This window comes from Syzygium oleosum, unplaced genomic scaffold, assembly GCF_021117445.2.
Source record: "Syzygium oleosum isolate NSW1041296 unplaced genomic scaffold, Sole_v2.1 Sole_v2.04, whole genome shotgun sequence".
Classification (NCBI taxonomy): Eukaryota; Viridiplantae; Streptophyta; class Magnoliopsida; order Myrtales; family Myrtaceae; genus Syzygium; species Syzygium oleosum.
The window spans coordinates 7594211-7613764 of NW_026607488.1; the positions used below are offsets into that span (position 1 = coordinate 7594211).

The following is a 19554-nucleotide window of genomic DNA, read 5'->3' on the forward strand; positions in this document are numbered from 1 at the left end:
AGCACATATTAAAAAGCCCGTATTTTTTGGGAAATTATTGACTTGCATAAAATGATGAAAACTATTGACTTGCGTAAAATGCAAGTTGCTTTTCCATTCTTTTAAAACCCATTCGGCTCTCTCTTTTTCCCCCACTCTTTGAGAAATATTTACCTGGATTGGGATGCACTGGACCATATCAATCACGGCTCTTGATCTCCCCCGTGTGGACCAGGCGCGGCCCACCGCCGCCCGCGAGATCAACGGCCGAGATTCAATTGGTCCAAGGAACAAATTGCGCCCCACCCTCTCTCCCTCGTGCTGGCGTGGACGGATACTTCGTCCCGACACACATCGGTAATTCCAAAGTCAACCCTTTGACGGAACCGCACCCCCCGATGGAAACGATGATCTGACTAGACCCAACACAAGATTACACACATCTCTCTTTGATGATCGTCTCCTACATCTGATCCGAAGCGAAGACCGAACTCTCACCGGTGATTTCAATGGGGTTCAAGTTCATCCTGAACGCACTGTGTCGTTCCACGACGACGTGCGGCTCTTCCTTCGCATGGTGTTCATCTTGCCAGCCGCCGCCGCTCGGCTACCGCCGCACGCCTCGCGGCGTGTCCGCCATGCTCGCCGCCATGATGCTCGGTGGACTGTAAGCCGCTCTCTTACTCTTCTTTTTCTCTTCCACCTCAGAGCTCACCAACAACAAAAGATGGAAAAGAATAATCTCAGTCTTCACATTTCGTTGCACTTTGTCAGGGCCTTGGGACTACTCGCCCCGACCATGCTCGCGTTCGTCAAGTCAACAGCGTCCAAAATATTCCGCAAACCCGCCACGACAGCCAAGAGGGAGGAGACGAGCGACCCGGAAGCAGCCGAGACGAGCGGCGGCGACGCGCCGTCACCGGCCGGCGAGGAGTACGAGGTGTTCCTGAGCTTCAGGGGGCCCGACACTCGCACCGGGTTCACCGATTGCCTCTACCACGACATGCTCGGCGCCGGAATCCGCGTCTACCGAGACGATGAGGAGCTTCGCGTCGGCAGGGAGATCGGCGGCGAGCTCATGCGGGCGCTCGACGTGTCCAAGATCTACGTGCCCATCTTCTCCAAGGACTACGCGTCGAGCTCGTGGTGCCTCCGCGAGGTCGCCCACATGGTGGACTGCGCGGGGAGGTCGAAGGGGAATAAGGAGATCTTGCCGGTGTTCTTCGATGCGTCGCCTGCGGATGTGAAGCTCAGGACTGGGTTGTACAGGAATGCCATGGCCAAGCACAGGAAGAAGTTTGGGGCTGTGGAAGTGAAGAGGTGGGAGGATGCTCTTGTGGAAGTTGCTGAATTGAAGGGATGGGACCTCAAAACTAGAGGGTAATTACTAATTTTCCAATTCTCTGTCTTCTTAGTTTTTCGTGTCTTCCATACCTGATTTGTTTATTAGAATGTACAATTTGAAGTCCTCAGTCTTTGCCATTTTCTGCGTGAATAAGATTTCTGGGAGTTTCGTTAGTTTGAAGTGCGGGAAGAAGTTTGCAGTAATTGTACATTGTCTGGGGTCTCAGTTGAATGCAAGTAATCCTGTGTTGGGGGTAGTCATTGATGTATAGACTCATGAAATCTGGCAGACTCCATTTCAGTAGTCAACTACCAGTTTTCAAGATTAATGAGCTTGGATAATCTCTATTCTGTTCCTGACTTTGATCGGCCTTTCATCAGTGGTAAGTGGTAACCGATAGGAGAATACTGATGAGCTGATCGAGTCTCCGTTTTGGTCATGCGCACTCGTATACCAACCACATCAGGAAGTTCCACAGAAAAAAAAAAAATCAGTCATTTGGCTAGTCCAGAATGCAATTTCTAACTTCAGAGTACAGTTCAAACATAGACCAAACAAAAAACATCAAGGGGTAAATCATAATTATGCATCATATCAAGAAGGCATTTGCAATGAGATAGTATTGCACGCCTCCTCTGTCATACTGCACGCCTTCTCTGTTGTACATGTGGATTCCACAGATCTAGAACCTGCAAATACTTGAGGGTGCGTACAAGTTCCAAAATATTCAAAACTTTTGGCTGTTTGTTATGTGCCTTGTCTGATATCTAATATCACGTACGTACTCTGATGTTTTAAGGAGTGAAGCAACTAGTGGTTTCTGAGGAATGCTTTCTTTTAGCAAGCCTCTTTCTTTTCCTCACCCCTCTTCTACCATTCACTGGATATTTTTTACTCTTTTTCTCCGTCTTCTTTTCATCAATTCTTCCTTTTAAGTTTTCTCTCTGTTCCAGCTCAACTCAATTTTTTTTATTTTAACTTATAATTCCAGTTAATTATTCCATCCTGCTTAATCTAGCCTGGAAATGGTTCATGAAGCATGAAGAACTTTAAGCTTAAGTCGCATTTCATATTGATAATATAAAAAGAACTAAAAAAATAGAGAGAGCATGAGGACAGATTTATACTGTTGGGAAAAAGGTATAAAACATTGGAACTCTGTCTAGTGTGTAAAATTTTACCTTTGTACAATGTGAATGTTTCTTGAACTGACTCCTTGTTCGCAATCATCTATGACTAAATCCATATACTTTTGCTTCAACTTGAAACTTGAAAGATATGATGATGTCTATTTACTATCTTCTTTCAACTGAGGTAGTTCACATATGTGGCAGGCATGGGGAAGCTATTAAGTCGATCATCCGAGAGGTTTTGTTTAAGTTGAAGATAAAACATAAGTATGTGATGAATCAGTTGGTTGGAGTGGATGATCATGTAGAAGACATAATGAAGCTGTTGGATGTTGACTGTGAAGGTGTTCGTTTTGTTGGTATTCACGGGATGGGCGGTGTTGGCAAAACAACTCTTGCAAAGGTTGTCTTCAACCAGCTCTGTTCGTACTTCGATGATTGCTGCTTTCTTGGAGATGTTCGAGAATCATCAGAAAAAGGGGGCCTAGTAAATTTGCAGAAACAGTTATATTCTGACATTCTTGACTCTAGATTCGTGGACAACATTCATGACATTGATGATGGGATTAACCAGATCGGGACGAGATTTCGCAGCAAAAAGGTCCTCATCGTTTTGGATGATGTGGATAGAGAAGAACAACTAGAGAAGCTAGCAGGGGCACGAGATTGGTTTGGTTCAGGAAGTAGGATAATCATTACAACCAGGAATGAAATTACTTTAAAAGTCCTGGATGAGGTTTTGATATATGAATTAAAGGAACTGAATTTTGATCAAGCTCTCAAGCTTTTCTGTATACATGCTTTTAGAAAAGACGCTCCACCGTATCAATATGATACTCCTGCATCAGAAATTGTTGTCACAACTGGAGGGCTTCCTTTGGCTCTTGAGGTCATAGGCTCGTTTCTCTATCGCCAACCGGAAGAGATCTGGAAAGAGACTGTGGAGAGGTTAGCAAGAATACCTCATAAGGATGTTCGACAGCAGTTGATGATCAGTTATGAAGCATTAGAAGATGAGGAAAAGCATATTTTTCTTGACATTGCATGTTTTTTCATCAACGACACAAAAAAGACAAATGCAATTTACATGTGGGAAGCTTGCAATTTTTTTCCTGAGACTGGGATTCAGGTTCTTATGCAAATGTCTTTGGTAAAGATTGTCAATGGTGATACAATATGGATGCACGATCAGCTCAAAGATCTTGGGAGACAAATTGTTCAGAGGGAATGCTTGCATGATCCTGGAGAGCGTAGCAGGGTGTGGGTTTGCGAGGAAGCCGTCGACATTGTAAGAACAAAACAGGTAAACAAAATTCACTGTTTATGAATTGGGTATGTGTAGAAAAGAATTCACATTTCCACTTAGAAGCCTCTTGGTTCTTTTACACCAAAAGAGAAACTGAATTTTTGTTAAAATCATGCTTGTTCATTTGTGTTTTGGCAGAGAAAGAAAAAAGTTCAGGCACTCATATTATCTGGAAGTCAATTTCAACCACTTGTAATTACACATGACGAACTTAGTAGGTTACCCAACTTAAGGTTCCTTGAATTAGAGGATGGAACCTTTGTCGGAGACTTTGGGGATAATTTTTCGAAGTTAAGATGGATTTCTTGGCATTCTCCTAGGCCACTTGATCTTGAGGTAACCAATCTATCTATAAAGAATTTGGTTGTCTTTGAGATCTTTTCAGGCAGCATCACAGATGACTGGAGTGGATGGAGCCTAATCAAGGTATTATATGCATTCACTTTGATTCTGATTGGCATATAATTTAATATTTACCATTTTCTTCTCCTGATGGTCAATCGTTTTTTGTAGATGGCAAAAAATTTGAAAGTTCTTAACCTCAGAGGTTGCCAAGGCATAACTAGGACACCGGACTTCTCTGGATGCTCGAGTCTAGAGAGGGTGAGTTTCTATAATTGCATAAACTTGGTTGAAATTGACCGCTCCATTGGGAAGCTAAAGCACCTGATTCACTTAAATCTTAAAGAGTGCATCTCTCTTAAGGATTTGCCTGAAGAAATCGGAAGGCTTATAAATCTGAAGCACTTCGCTTCCAGTGGATGTTTTCAGAAACTCCCAGATTCATTTGGGAAATTGACATCACTAAAGGAGTTGGATCTGTCAAACATACAAATTGACTGCCTTCCTGAGTCAATTGGTGATAAGAAGTTTCTAGCTGTCCTTAATCTAAGGTACACACAAATTAGGAAACTTCCAGAGACTATTGGGAAGCTTGTGAAACTCGAGTCTCTTTCTCTCTTTGGGTGCTTAAAGTTGGAAAAGCTCCCGGACTCAATTGGGAAGCTAGAGTCTTTGCAGGAGTTGAATCTATCCAGTACTAAAATTGTTGAGTTACCAGATTCGATTGGAAATCTGAAGAAATTGAAAGTGATATCGATGGAAAATACTCCAATAAGGAAATTGCCCAGTACTATTGGAATGTTAAAGAATCTGGAAGAGCTACATGCTAGTGATTGTGAAGAATTAAGTGGTGAAATTCCGAGAGAAATTGGCGCATTGTCCTATTTGAAAGTCCTTGAGCTATCAGATGCCCATATTTCTGGAGTGCCAACCACAATCAATTATGTTCCCCACCTTGAAAGACTGGACTTGACAGGTTGTAATGAGGTTCAAGAATTGCCAGAGCTTCCAAAAAGTCTGATCTATCTCCATTTTCGATCATCAGCATTGCGTATAGTTCCAGATCTCTCAAACTTGACTAATCTGGTCGATTTGCTCTTATCTGATGGCTCTGAAGATGTGGTTCAAGCTTCATCGGAACTGTTGCCGAGTTCTAGCTTAGGGTGGATTAGGGGGTTATCCAAACTGAAGAAGTTGGAATTGTCCCTTTCTAATATCCCTGCACCACCGACTGAGTTTGGTTCTCTTCCTCGTCTAAATGAGCTTATTTTATGTGGATTAGACCTGCAATCTATCACACAGCTTCCACCTTCCTTATCGGAGCTGCAACTTGTTCATTTCAACTCAACAGTATCTTGGTCAATCTTTTCCAACTTGAAAAACTTGTCAAAGTTACGACTTTCTCAGTCGCAGCTTCAAGAAATTGAACTCAGTGGACTCGAACAACTGAGAGCATTGACAGTGAGTAAATGTGAATTCCTTGAGAGGTTTTTCATCCCAGGAAGCTTAAAGAAGCTTAAAGAATTGTGGGTATTAGAATGTCCACGGCTAGTTGAGATTGAAGGTCTGGAGGCCCTAGAGTCCTTGGAAGAAATGTATGTACAGTATTGTGATTCCATTGAAAGGTTATACGGACTATCAAACTCGAAGTTGCTGAAGCTTTTGGATATATCAGACTGCCATGAGCTTCGTGCTGTTGAGGGCCTCAGCGGGTTAGAATCTTTGAATGCATTACTTGTTCTTGAGTGCAGTTCACTGGAGAAACTAATTATTCCATCAAGCTTAGAGAAGCTAAAACAGTTGGAGGTGTCAGGATGTCCGAAGCTGATTGAGATTCCTGGTCTTGGTGCATTGGAATCATTGGAGACTTTAGTTATTGAAAAGTGTCAATCTATTAGCCAACTATGTGATTTATCAAACTTACAGATGCTGAAGTCTTTGTCAATCGATGGATGCCATGAGCTACAAGCTATTGATGGTGTTGACGAGTTAGAATCGTTGCGTGAGTTCAATGTTTTTAATTGTCGGAAACTGGAAGCTCTGATGGATGTATCAAACACGAAGATACCTGATGAGTGCCTGATAACAATTCGAAAGTGTCGGAAGTTACACAGGCACGGTTATCCTAATGTTGAGGACCTTCCGTGCAGGGATTACAAAGACATGATTATTGTGATGACAAACTCTCCTACGGAGTCACTCCCTTTAGAGACATCAGATGAGGTATGCGTATTCTTCTTCCTAATATCTCGCCAGGCAATCCAACTCCTCTATAAGAACATAAGTAGTCCTGCCTGAATTGTTTATTTATTTCACCTTCACATATTATTTCTCTTCATCAAATCTATTGGGAAAACTTAAGCTTGAAAAGCCAAGTAAGAGAATAAGTATGAGGAAATTTTGAAAGGAAAAATTACCTGCCGGAAGAGATAGATTGGTTATGGTTCACTATGTTATCATTCATTACACGACACAGCAAATCTGCATTTCTTGTAGGGAGAGGTTGAAACGGATGATGAAGCGGAAGAATTGGAGGTGGCTAGAGATAGCTCTGATGGTAATAACTCACCTATCATCATAACTTCTCAAGAGCTTGATACTGAGCTTCGTTCATCCACAAGCTATCCGGACGAAGAGACTCCCGTTGTAAGCGATGTTGAAACCCCAATATGACCACAAGCTTTAACGATCGCACCAGGGAGCTCCACCTTTAGTTTCTTTCTACTCGGGGAAAGGAAGGAATAAAGGCATCTTGTATCCCTAGACTTTTCCAAATTATTTACTTAGGTCTTTGAATATTTTTTTGTGCAATTGTATCCTTTAAGTTTAAGGTTTTTTATTCGAGTTGATCCATTTGTTAAAATAGAAACAGAAATGTTGGCCTGGACTGATGACTCATTGACTCCACATCAATGTTGACTAAACAAGTTGGTGGTTATCTGTAATTTCGTAAGAGAGAAATAGAGAGAAGAAGGGGAGGCTGCAAGCGGCAGTGGCGGAGCTGCCCACTCGTTGACGAGGGCCATCGAGCCCTCGTAGACTATTGCCGACGTCAGGCGAAAGCTGGGGTCGCGACCCCAGCTGCCGATTACCACGGTTAAGGCTAGCTCTTGTCTGGGGTTGTGTGACCATGGGCAAGGCTAGCTCTAGCTTAGAATTTTACAATCCCGGCCAGTTGATGATTGGGGTCGCGTGATCATCATTGTCAATTAGAAGTGAGCGATTCTAGAATAGGTTTGGGTTCTATTTGGAACTTGCAACCTATCATGTCAAGGCCGGTTTTCGGTTTTTGGAACTTGAAACTTATCATGTATACCCTGGAGCCGGCCGATTCCTTCTTTTCTTTTTTTATCACTTTTCATTCTTTCTTTTTTGCTTCAATTTTGGTCAAGCAAAATGGAAATTAAAGTAACAACAAAAATTCCACATCATATAAATAGAGCTTCATAAAAAAAAACTACCTGTTTCAATTAGAACCATTTATAAGCGAAATAATCTGTCAAACCTAATTAGAGAAATCGTATTATGTTGTCATGTAAATTAAATGAAAAGGGTTAATTCAATAGAAAACTAGAAACACGTGTAAAAGAGAAGTGATTAGTTAAGTTGAAGTTTCCAAAGTGCATAATACTAGATTTCTCCCGCAATGAATATACTTATATGTTGCTACTGGATTATAATGGGTACACATTTTCCATCTCCACTAGTATGAAAGTTGGTGAAAAGATCCATAGATACTACTAGTTGTAGGGTTACCTTAGTCAACGTCACGCGACCTTGCCGTTGCTCATCAACGTCACGCGACAGGGGTCAAACGACACCAGCAGCATCTCGTCTCCTCTCCTCTCTATCGGTCTTTCTTTGAAAGTTGCCTTTTTTCTTAAAATTTCGATATTTATTTTGCTTTCTTATATTCTTTTTTCTAAACTATCCCTTTATTTTTTAATGCCACGTAAGATGTCATATCAGCATTAATGGCAACTTAATGGTCACGTCAGAATTTTTGTCCATTATTTTGACAAAAAGACCAACTTGAACAATTAATATAGTTCAGGGACTTGATTGCATAATTTGTAAAAGTTTGAGGACCTTCGATGCCACTATCCCAAAAAACAAGAACTCCTCAGCTAAGAGAGATCCAAACTCAAGAGCTAAAGTCACTGCAATTTTGTGTCGCATAGTGTCAGATATCAAATGTTATAATGTGTACCCGATGCAACTACTGCATATTTCAGTAGCTGTTTGCTTGAACTCTTCATATGTTTAATAACAAGCCGTGTTTGCCTAAAAACATGTATCCCTGGTCGGCCCTTTATTAGGTCACTTAGCAGGCATATGACGGAATCGCAGAAGATTAGGACCATTTGGAGGAACATAGCCTGATAACTCTCATTTGCATTCATCCTCAGAATACCACATTTGGAGTTCCTATTGTAGCTAAGCAACGCATTGCGTAATTCGATATGCAAGAGACAGGTTTGAAGAGGGAAAACCATGATGAAGTTAAATCAGTAGCATCAACAGTTACTTGAGAGATCGCTGCCAAGACTGTTAGACAGTAAGGTCCAACTTAATGCAAATTATAGGTATCCCCATGTATTTTTCGTTTGTTCTTAAACATATTAGCGGCCCCATCTCAGGGCACCACTCTGCAGTGAGAAGGTTCGCACAAGTGCTGCGGCAAAGGCAGAGCAGTCTAGGAACGATCACCTTCTCACATACTTTATATTGCTAATTCCTGTTCGATGATATGGACGTTCTTTCAACCTTGTCATATCATTATTTAGGTTTTAGATACTTAGCCTCAGAAGGCACTTTCTGGGAAGTTCATGGAATCTGCCATGATTCATAATTGACAATTTTCTGTCAAACTTGGTTGATATAGGATAAGAACCTCTATTGTTATATCTTGAACTTTTCTCGTTGGTCCATACCCAATGCGAAAAAAGCAGGAAGCTTCTGCATCAGCATTTTTCCTTGGCAAGCTAATCATCAAACAAGAACTTCATAGCTCACACCCTTCTCAAAGAGAAGAATGACTTTTCTAGTTTTCACTCTCACCAACCTGGTATCGGCATGATTGACCATGATTACCACCTAATTACCAGTTCTCCTTTAATTAAGTCATGGTTTACCTCACACCGTGGGCCAAGTTCGGATGGTTCTTCATTCCGTACAACAGCGTAAAATTTGTTCGATTGTTGAATTTTCTTATTGCATATATCTCGCTTCAAGTACTTTATCAGGCTTAAATGTTCACACTTCCTAGAAGAGTAAGTTGTGGCTTAATGTTCTCCGACTGATAACAAACAAAATTCCTTCCATTAAGTCAAAGCTGCGTATATTTCATAATGATAACATGGGAGCCCACACAGGTTTACCAAAACGTTTCTGGATTGCAATCTGGAGATGTGCAGGGCCTCATTACATCTAATTTACAAGTGCACTCCTTTCTCAATCTAGACATCGTATCATTCTTCAATCTTTAGAAACTCTTCAGAAGGACATCTCTTTGGGAGACCATAAGGTGCACCATCGACAAAGATCTCGCTCGCCAAGGACCAATAAGAAGAACTTCGCATTGCACTGTGAAGTAGTAGCCAACTTCGCAGCTGTCACATTTGTCTAGTCTGCCAAAGAGATTGGAAAGGACATCTCTTCACCTGTCGGTAATAGAACCATAACTGATTCCTTCATCATTATTACAAAGGGAATGCAGTTTCAGGCCAACACCAAAAAGAGTAATGCTAGAATATACCCTCTATTCTATCAGCGTCGACCTTGCTCAGTCTGCGCAAGGTGTCTGTGCCATCCCAGCCATTTAGCTCTGGGACATGGAATAACGAGGAGAATCCTTTGCCCAAAAAGAGCTGAAACATCACCTATACTCCATGCACAATTATGCATCGGTGCCTCCGCATGAAAAAGTAGTTTCTAGGTGAAGCTGTAATCCTGTAATAACTGAAGATCACACCACGTCTGTTCATCATGTACAACCTCTGGTCCATCACAAAGGAAAGGAAAACCAAGATTTGCTTCATCCGGTATCAAAAGAGAGCTACGACCAAATAGAACACCCTTCATAAGTATGAATACCGTTCCATGAATCATAAATGCATGAATGTGATAAACTGAATAATCAAACCAGTGCTGCTACATGATATTAAGCCCACTCTTTCTCTTCTTATCTTCATATCTATTCTCAATTTTGTCTTTTCGGTCTCAGTTACCTTTTAATGTCTTACAAAGCTTTGGATTAGAATATATTTATGGATACTACTAACGGAAGAACTCAATTTTGTTATTGACTCCGAAGCTACCAGTATACCCTTTGCATCTGCAATTAACTCCAACTTACTCCGGTTGGAGGGGACATTATTTCACTGACCGACCCACTTATCCTCTTAAAAGCTGGAGGTCAGTGTAATCTAATTGCCATATGAAGTGACTCGTTATGTAATAGTATACACTTAATGTGAACTCAAAACTCCTTTTAAGCCCCGCCTATAGTGACCAGACCATAAAGATAGACATCAACCCGTTATGATTGAGCATATATACATACATCCACCAAGTTTATTGCAATGACATGCCTGGGACACAACATGCAATCCAGCGTTCTCAGCAAAACCTCTATGGGTTCATCTGAAGGATTACCACCACGATTTCATTGGCAGCTGGGGGCTATAATTTCTCATAATAAGCAACAAATCTGGTTGGTTCTATACTGCAGAAAATAGGTTCTGTTCGTATCCTCTTGTTTGAAGGTAATTTAAAAAGATCAGGTATGAAGCTGGAGATCAGACTTTTGTCAACGTATTATTACAAAAGCATATGAGTCATGTTCTGTCCCATTACAGTGACGACACGGTAAAGATGAACCAAAAAACCCTTTTCAAAGAGCACATTAAAAAGGGTTTTTAATGTATGTTACCAGCAAAAAAGAGCACATTAAAACATGAATGGGAAGGCTTTTGCCAGAAAAAAAAAAAAAGAGTGAAAAGATGATGCGATGAATAGGAAGGCTTTTGCCAGCAGCCATAGAGAGATGCAGTTATATGTGCATCGCATGTCCTACCTACCACATCTTGACCAAGGAAGAAAGGAACATGCATATTTTGAAGTGTATTTTGGGAATGCAGACATCCGCATTATCAATTATGATGCATTTATTTTGTTTCTACTCCATCAATAGCATAACTATCAGTCCAAACGAAAGATTCAAAATCGTTTCCAGCAAAATCTCTTTCAAATTTTAGTTTTTTTCTGATAAATCCGCTTTTTACAGTCATCGCTTATCAGATATATCCCTCATGGGGACCTTTGGTTTGTTACGGTAGTGAGAAATTGAGAATCCTAGATAATTGCGAGTGAAGAAATGATTCTATAGACCGGCTGAAGGCTATTATAATTTTTGGTAGATTTACATTGTTGATTTAATTCTTGAACACTACACAAATTTTTGTCACATGATAGGTATGTGCAATGGCATGCTTCTTGCTACTTATGTTTTAATAAATTATCAAAAGAAAATTTACTTCTAATCGTATTTGGAGTGAAATATTTTGATCTTACCATAATCCTAATTAAGGTGCACCTTGTTTGTCTCAGATTCCGAGCGGTGGCCATCGATCTGGATCTTTGTCTATCCAAAACTGTCTGTTTGTAACGCTTGAAAGGAATATGACCTTCTGATGAAGAGTCAAGCCACTGGCTGCACTGGCCAACTCGTATTTGGCACTTATCCTGTATTTTCAAGTTCCTTATGTCAAGCAACTCCGTCAGTGAAGGGCACTTGTAGACATCCAACTCAATCAAAAACTCTAGTTCGTCAAGGCCCTCAATAACCTGCAGCCTAGAGCACTTATAGATGCCCGAACGGTGGAGGTTCTTCAGCTCTGATATGTCGCTTAACTTTTCCAAAGCTTGGCACCCTTCGACGTAGAAGTCTTGCAATGATAACAATGTACCCACGACTCGAATCTCACATAGGTCTTTGCAGTGCTTCACTTGAAGCTTTTTTAGATTCTTTGCGGCATCGGTAAGACAATAATTTCACCACACGAAAGATGAAATTACTGGAAGAAGACTCTGATTGATCGAGGACCCTGAGAGATCCTACCTCACTGAATTCTATCCATGCAATTGACTCGCAGCCAATGATTGATAATGCCTCCAGTGATTTCAACATACCAAGAAACCGAATCTCAATCAGCTTGGAGCAATAGGATACTCTCAGTGTCCTCAAGCTAGATGGTACGGATAATCTCTCAAGGAGGTAACACGCGCTCAAACATAAGTGCTGTAATTGCAAAAATCCATGGAGTTCAATTTCTTACACTCGAGAGAAACTAGGTGTCAACGTGGATAGAATTTTCAAGTTGGATCATGGCAATCCTCTTGAGTTGAAATTGTCAAGTTCTAAAGAAATTAAAGAAGGCGGTAGTTGCTTGAGGGGTTGCAGGTCTAGTCCACACAAAGCCAGATCTTCTAGATGAGAAAGGAGACCCAACTCCGTAGACGGTGCAGCGGTATTGAGAAGACACAACTCCAACTTCTTTAGTTTGGATAGCCTTCCAATCCACCCCAAGGTGGTAAGCTCGGGAGATTTGGGACATAACAATTTCATTCGGCCTGATGAGGGTCGACAATCAGAGCCATCGGATAGTACCAACTCTACCAAATTGGTAAGCTTTGAGAGATTTGGGACAACTTGCAGTGAGTGAGATTTAACATGTAAAAATACTAAACTCACTGGAAGCTCAGGCAAGTCTTTAATCTCATCACACCATGTTAAGTCAAGTGTTGAGAGGTGAGAAAGCAGGCTGATTGTGCGTGGAACTCGACAGACGGTCCAACATAAATCTAGGACTCTTAGAGAGGATAAATATCCTATTTCAGGAGGAATTTCACCTGCCAACTCTCCACGACGACCGAGATAAAGCTCCTCCAGTTTCTCCAACATTCCAATAGCTTTGGGTAACTCCCATCGATTTTCACTTAATTCAGTGACGTCACGCGACAAATCCAAAGTGCACAATGATTTTAATTTTCCAATGGAGTTCGGAAGTCCAATCTTAGTGTCTGGCAGACAAAGATATTGCAGTTCCAATAACCCTTCAATTGTGTTTGGAAGTTAAGTGATTCCTGAGCTGAGTGGGCTGAGAACTAACAAGCACCTTATGGAATCAGGCAAGCTTGTAATTCTCGTCATTGAAAGGTCCAACTCCATTAATGATGCTAAGTCGCCAATAGATGTGGGGAGTCTGCGCACGTTGTAACAGCTCTTCAAAGAGAAGCGCTGAAGCTTAACTAGCCCTCCAATTTCTTCAGGCAAATCTTCAAGTTGCGAACAACGGATACTCTTCGAGTCAAGCAAGTACTTTCGCTTTCCAATGGACCTACAATGACCAGACCATAAAGATAGACATCAATCCGTTATGATTGAGTATATATACATACACCCACCAAGTTTATTGCAATGACATGCCTGGGACACAACATGCAATCCAGCGTTCTCAGCAAAACTTCTATGGATTCATCTGAAGGATTACCGCCGCGATTTAATTGGCAGCTGGGGCTCTAATTTCTCATAATAAGCAACAAATCTGGTTGGTTCTATACTGCAGAAAATAGGTTCTGTTCGTATCCTCTGGTAAGGTAATTTAGAAAGATCAGGTATGAAGCTGGAGATCAGAGTTTTGTCAACAAATTATTACAAAAGCATATAGGTCATGTTCTGTCCCATTACAGTGACGACATGGTAAAGAGGAACGAAAAAGCCCTTTTCAAAGAGCACATTAAAACATGCACGTTACCAGCAATAGAAAGAGTAAAAAGATGATGCGATGAATGGGAGGGCTTTTGCCAGCAGCCATAGAGAGATGCAGTTATATGTGCATTGCATGTCCTACCTACCACATCTTGACCAAGGAAGAAAGGAACATGCATATTTTGAAGTGTATTTTGGGAATGCAGATATCCGCATTATCATGCATTTATTTTGTTTCTACTCCCATCAATAGCATAACTATCAGTCTAAACGAAAGATTCAAAATCTTTTCCTGCAAAATATCTTTCAATTTTTAGTTTTTTTTCTTATAAATCTGCTTTTTACGGTCATTGCCCATCAGATATATCCCTCATAGGGACCTTTGGTTTGTTACGGTAGGGAAAAATTGAGAATCCTAGACAATTGCAAGTGAAGTGAAGAAATGATTCAATAGACCGGTTGAAGGCAATTATAATTTTTGGTAAATTTACATTGTTGATTTAATTCTTGAACACTATACAAATTTATGTCATATGATAGGTAGGTGCAATGGCATGCTTCTTGCTATTTATGTTTCAATAAGTTGTTAAAAAGAAAATTTATGTCTAGTTGTATTTGGAGTGAAATTCTTTGACGTTACCATAATCCTAATTAAGGCACACCTTGTTTGTCCCGGATTCCGAGTCAGCGGCCATGGATTTGGATCTTGGTCTTTCCGAAGAGTAACCATCTCTTTGTAACACTTGAAAGGAATATGACCTTCTGATGAAGAGTCAAGCAGCTGGCTGCACTGGCAAACTCGTATTTGGCACTTATCCTGTATTTTCGAGTTCCTTATGTCAAGCAATTTTATCAGTGAAGGACACTTGTAGACATCCAAATCAATCAAAAACTCTAGTTCGTCAAGGCCCTCAACAACCTGCAGCCTAGAGCACTCATAGATGCCCAAACGGTGAAGGTTTTTCAGCTCTGACATGCCACTTAACTTTGCCATAGCTTGGCACCCTTCAACGTAGAAGTCTTGCAATGATAACAATGTACCCACGACTTGAATCCCATATAGGACTTTGCAGTGCTTCACTTGGAGCTTTTTTAGATTCTTTAAGGCATTGGTAAGACGAAGTACATTCGGCATGCGAAAGATGAAATTACCGAAAGAAGGCTCTGATTGATTGAAGACCCCGAGAGATCCTACCTCATTGAATTCTATCCATCCAATTGACTTGCAGCCAATGATTGACAATTCCTCCAGTGATTCCAACATACCAAGAAACCGAATATCAACCAGCTGGGAGCAATAGGACACTCTCAGTGTCCTCAAGCTAGATGGTACGGACAATGTCTCAAGGGAGTAACACATGCTCAAACACAAGTGCTGCAACTGCAAAAATCCATGGAGTAGAATTTCTTGCAATAGAGAGAAACAAAGTGTCGAAGTGGACAGATTTTTCAAGTTGGATAGTGGTGATCCTCTCGAGTTGAAATTGTCAAGTTCTAAAGAAATTAAAGAAGGTGGCAGTTGCTTGAGGGGTTGCAGGTCTAGTCCACACAAAGCAAGATCTTCTAGAAGAGAAAGGAGACCCAACTCTGTAGACGGTGCAGCCGTATTGAGAAGACACAGCTCCAACTTCTTTAGTTTGGATAGCCTTCCCATCCACCCCAAGGTGGTAAGCTCGGGAGATTTGCGACCTGACAATTTCATTCGGCCTGATGAGGGTCGACAATCAGAGCCATCGGATAGGACCAACTCTATCAGATTGGTAAGCTTTGAGAGATTTGGGACAACCTGCAGTGAGCGAGATTTAACACGTAAACATACTAAACTCGCTGGAAGCTCAGGCAAGTCTTTAATCTCATCACACCATGTTAAGTCAAGTGTTGAGAGGCGAGAAAGCATGCTGATTGTGCTTGGAACTCGACAGATTCTGGTCCAACATAAATCTAGGACTCTTAGAGAAGATAGACATCCTATTTCAGGACGAAATTCGCCTGCCAACTCTCCACGATGACCGAGATAAAGCCCCTCCAGTTTCTCCAACATTCCAATAGCTTTGGGTAACTCCCATCGATTTTCATTTAATTCAGCGACGTCACGCGACAAATCCAAAGTGCACAACGATTTTAATTTTCCAATGGAGGTCGGAAGTCTAATCTTAGTGTCTTGCAGACAAAGATATTGCAGTTCCACTAACCCTTCAATTGTGTTTGGAAGTTCAGTGATTCCTGAGCTGAGTAGGTTGAGAACTAACAAGCACCTTAGCTTTCTGATGGAATCGGGCAAGCTTGTAATTCTCGTCATTGAAAGGTCCAACTCCATTAATGATGCTAAGTCGCCAATAGATGTGGGGAGTCTGCCCACCTTGTAACAGCTCTTCAAAGAGAAGCGCTTAAGCTTAACTAGCCCTCCAATTTCTTCAGGCAAATCTTCAAGGTGCCCACAACGGGTAATATTCAAGTCAAGCAAGTACTTTAGCTTTCCAATGGAACTGTCGATTTCCTTCAAACTCCCACAATCATCAAAAGTCAACCTCTCTAAAGTCAGGCATCCAGACAAGTCTGGAGTTCTACTCATGCGATGACATTTTACAAGAGCTAGAACTTTTAGTTTGCTTGCCATCTGCAAAAAGGGATGTTAAATGTTAGAAGAAAAAGAGCAAAATTATCTATGAGACAACTTTTATAAATTGAGATATAAACCGTACCTTAATAAAGATCCACACTTTTGAATCATCTGTGAAGTGATTGTCAAAGAGTTCAAGGACGACTAAATTCTTTAAATGCATATTAGGCGCACTAAAATCTGGTGCAGGTGAGTACCACAAAATCCATCTCAACTTTGGTAGACAATCGATAAAATCCCCAAGAAAGGTCCCATTAGATAATCTCAAGAACCTCAAACTTTCGAACCTTTCAATTTCTTCATTTGTAATTAAGATATGAGAACTCCTTCCTCGTAGATCAAGTGCTTCAACCTTTTTCTTCCTCTGCCAATAAATGATTGTAGTGATTAGTAGAATTTTGTCAGTAACCACTAATTTTATTCACGATTTGAATGAATGAATTGGAAGACGAGATCATGAGTAGAAAGTTAAATCCTCTAACGCAGGATGTCACTTTTTTCATTTGAAACCGATAATTGTCTTACCTCTTTGGTTCTCACTAATTCAAGGACCTCCGCACTGATCCACAGCCTGCTACGCTTCCCAAGATTTGTAGGACTTTCTTGACGTACAATTTCACGTCCCAAGTCTCTCAATTGATCATGCATCCAAAACTTATTGTTATCCATTATCTTTATCAAGGACATGCTAACAAGTACATCAATTTCCATGTTAGGATAAAGTTTACAATCAGTCCACATGTAAATGGCATTAGCCATATCCTCATTGATGAAAAAGCATGCGACATCAAGAAAAATTTTGCGCTGACGATCGTTAAGGGCGTCATAGCTAATCATCAACTTCTTCTGTACTTTTTCGTCGGGTATTTCTCTTAACTTGTCTAATGTGTCCTTCCATATTGCTTCCTGTTTTTGACAAAGTAATGAACCTACAATTTCAAGAGCCAAAGGAAGCCCCCCTGTAGTAGAGACAATATCTTTTGAGAGGCTGTCAAATTCCTTTGCCAGAGAGCCTTCAAGAAACGCATGCCTCCTGAAAAGTTGGAGTGCATGGTCAAAATTCAACTCCTTCATTTCATAAGCCAGAATTCCTTCCTTAATTTGCAGTACACTCGTGTTCCTAGTGGTAATAATTATTCTTGTTCCTGGATGCAACCGATCTTGTCCAATTAGATTCTCAATTTGTTCTTTCTCATCAACGTCATCAAGAACAATGAGAACCTTCTTACTGCCAAGTGTTTCTTGAATCCTCATCCTTCCGTAATCAACATCATCAATAATGTCTGCTGCTCTAGGACTAACAATTTCTCTTACTAACTTCTTCTGCAACTCGACTAAACCCTCCTTCTTCGACTTTTCTCGAATATCATCAAGGAAGGCGCAACACACTCCAAAGTGAGAAGAAAGTTTGTTGAAGACGACTTTGGCAAGAGTGCTTTTACCGATGCCCCCCATCCCATGAATTCCGAACAGCCTCACATCACTACAGTTAACATTTAACAATTTCAGCACTTCTTCTACTGGACCATCAAGTCCGACTAAATGTTCAGTCACAAACTTATATCTTCTCTTCAGCCTGTGCAAAACCTCTTTAACTACCAACTTCACAAGTTCCGCTTGGCTGCCACAGATAGAAGCCAGTTCATTAGTTCGAAAAGCTACATCAATCAAAAGAGTCGCACGATAGCCTCTAAATCCAGAAAACAGTGTAATCTTTAATTGTTTATCCAATATAATTCTTGCATATGACTGTACGTGTATCTTTTTCAATGATGTCAAGATTTGCCAATTTATTTATCTCATGGTGTCCCGTGAATTGGACGGACAAGATTCTAGAGCCAGAAATGTCAGGGGATCATTAGAGCTTACCTTCTGCATTTTGGTAGTTCCCAGCCCTTGATCTGATCGACCTTCATAAGAGCCCCCTCCCAAGATTCTACTTCGCGAGGGAACTTCTTCTCGTGCTCGAGTATGGCCGTCTTGTACAGTGGGGTTTTAAGCTTCACATCGTCAGGCTCCACGTCGAAAAAAATGGGCAGGATCTGCTTTTTTAGCCTCCGACATGGATGTGTTGTCTACGATCCTCGCGAGCTCGCGGAGACACCACTTGCTATCGGCGTACTTCCTCGAGAAGATGGGTACGTAGATCCGGGAGCCGTCGATCGCCCGCAGAAGCTCCCCACCAATTTCTTCGCCCGGGCGGAGTTCTTCCTCGTCTCTGAAGACGCGAATGCCGTTATCCATCAAGCCACGGTAGAGGAAGTCGGCGAATGCGTCGCTGGTGTCTAGGCCGCGGAAACTCAGGAATAGTTGGTACTCGCCTGCTCTTGTGCTGCTGCTGCTGCTCCTCCTTCCAGCATCTGAGTTCGCCATTGCAGGAGCTTTTTACTTTGCAAGTTAGGGTCGATCGTTGCTATCTCTCTGAGTCTCTCTGTGCGGGTTCCTGGCTAACATGTGAGGTGAGTTTGGTCTTCCCTAGGCTAAGAAATGTGGAAGAAGAGGCCCGAAGACGAGAGAAGTCAAAAACGAGAGAGCTTGTTGGGCCTTCCATCGAAGGCCCAACTCAGCCCCTCGGCCCATCTAGTTGAATAAAAAGGGAAAGATGATCTTCGGTTCTCCTCTGTGCAGCTCGAAGAAAGGAAAAGGAAAGAAGGAAAGGAGACAGTGAGCAGAGAAAGAACACAGGAGGAATCGCTGGCGGGCTACTGAAAATATTGATTGATGCTGGAAAACGCCATTTGCAAGCAATTGGTATGAGTTTTTTTTTCTAATTGTTTTTCTTAGAGTATAAATTTGGAGCTTTAACCACGTCGACTTCGACGGTGATACTCCGATTGAGTTTCTGTTATCCAATAGTAATAATAAGGTCCCTCACAGCCCTATGAACATTCTTGTCCATTCTAAAGTAGAGGGAGATAATGCGATTATTCTAACTCCATTCTGAACTTAAATTTGTTTAACATGAACCGTCTTTTATTTTCGGTGTTGCATTCAGACTTCATGAAAGACCAAATTCGTTTAAGCATGAATAATTTCAACTTACCTATCCCTAGCAGTTTA

The 19554-nt window shown here is 41.3% G+C and overlaps 1 protein-coding gene and 1 pseudogene across 1 annotated transcript; one reads left to right on the forward strand and one right to left on the reverse strand.

The window, feature by feature from the left end:
* The first annotated feature begins 387 nt into the window (after nucleotides 1-387).
* LOC115685269 (disease resistance protein RUN1-like) lies at nucleotides 388-7038 on the forward strand. The gene is made up of 6 exons (XM_030610299.2): nucleotides 388-646; nucleotides 754-1359; nucleotides 2659-3757; nucleotides 3899-4186; nucleotides 4274-6325; nucleotides 6599-7038. The coding sequence occupies exons 1-6, from the start codon at nucleotides 489-491 to the stop codon at nucleotides 6773-6775; spliced, it is 4380 nt and encodes a 1459-aa protein (XP_030466159.2). The 5' UTR covers nucleotides 388-488; the 3' UTR covers nucleotides 6776-7038.
* A 1928-nt stretch (nucleotides 7039-8966) lies between these two features.
* Nucleotides 8967-19022, reverse strand: LOC115685272 (disease resistance protein Roq1-like; annotated as a pseudogene).
* Nucleotides 19023-19554: the final 532 nt, after the last annotated feature.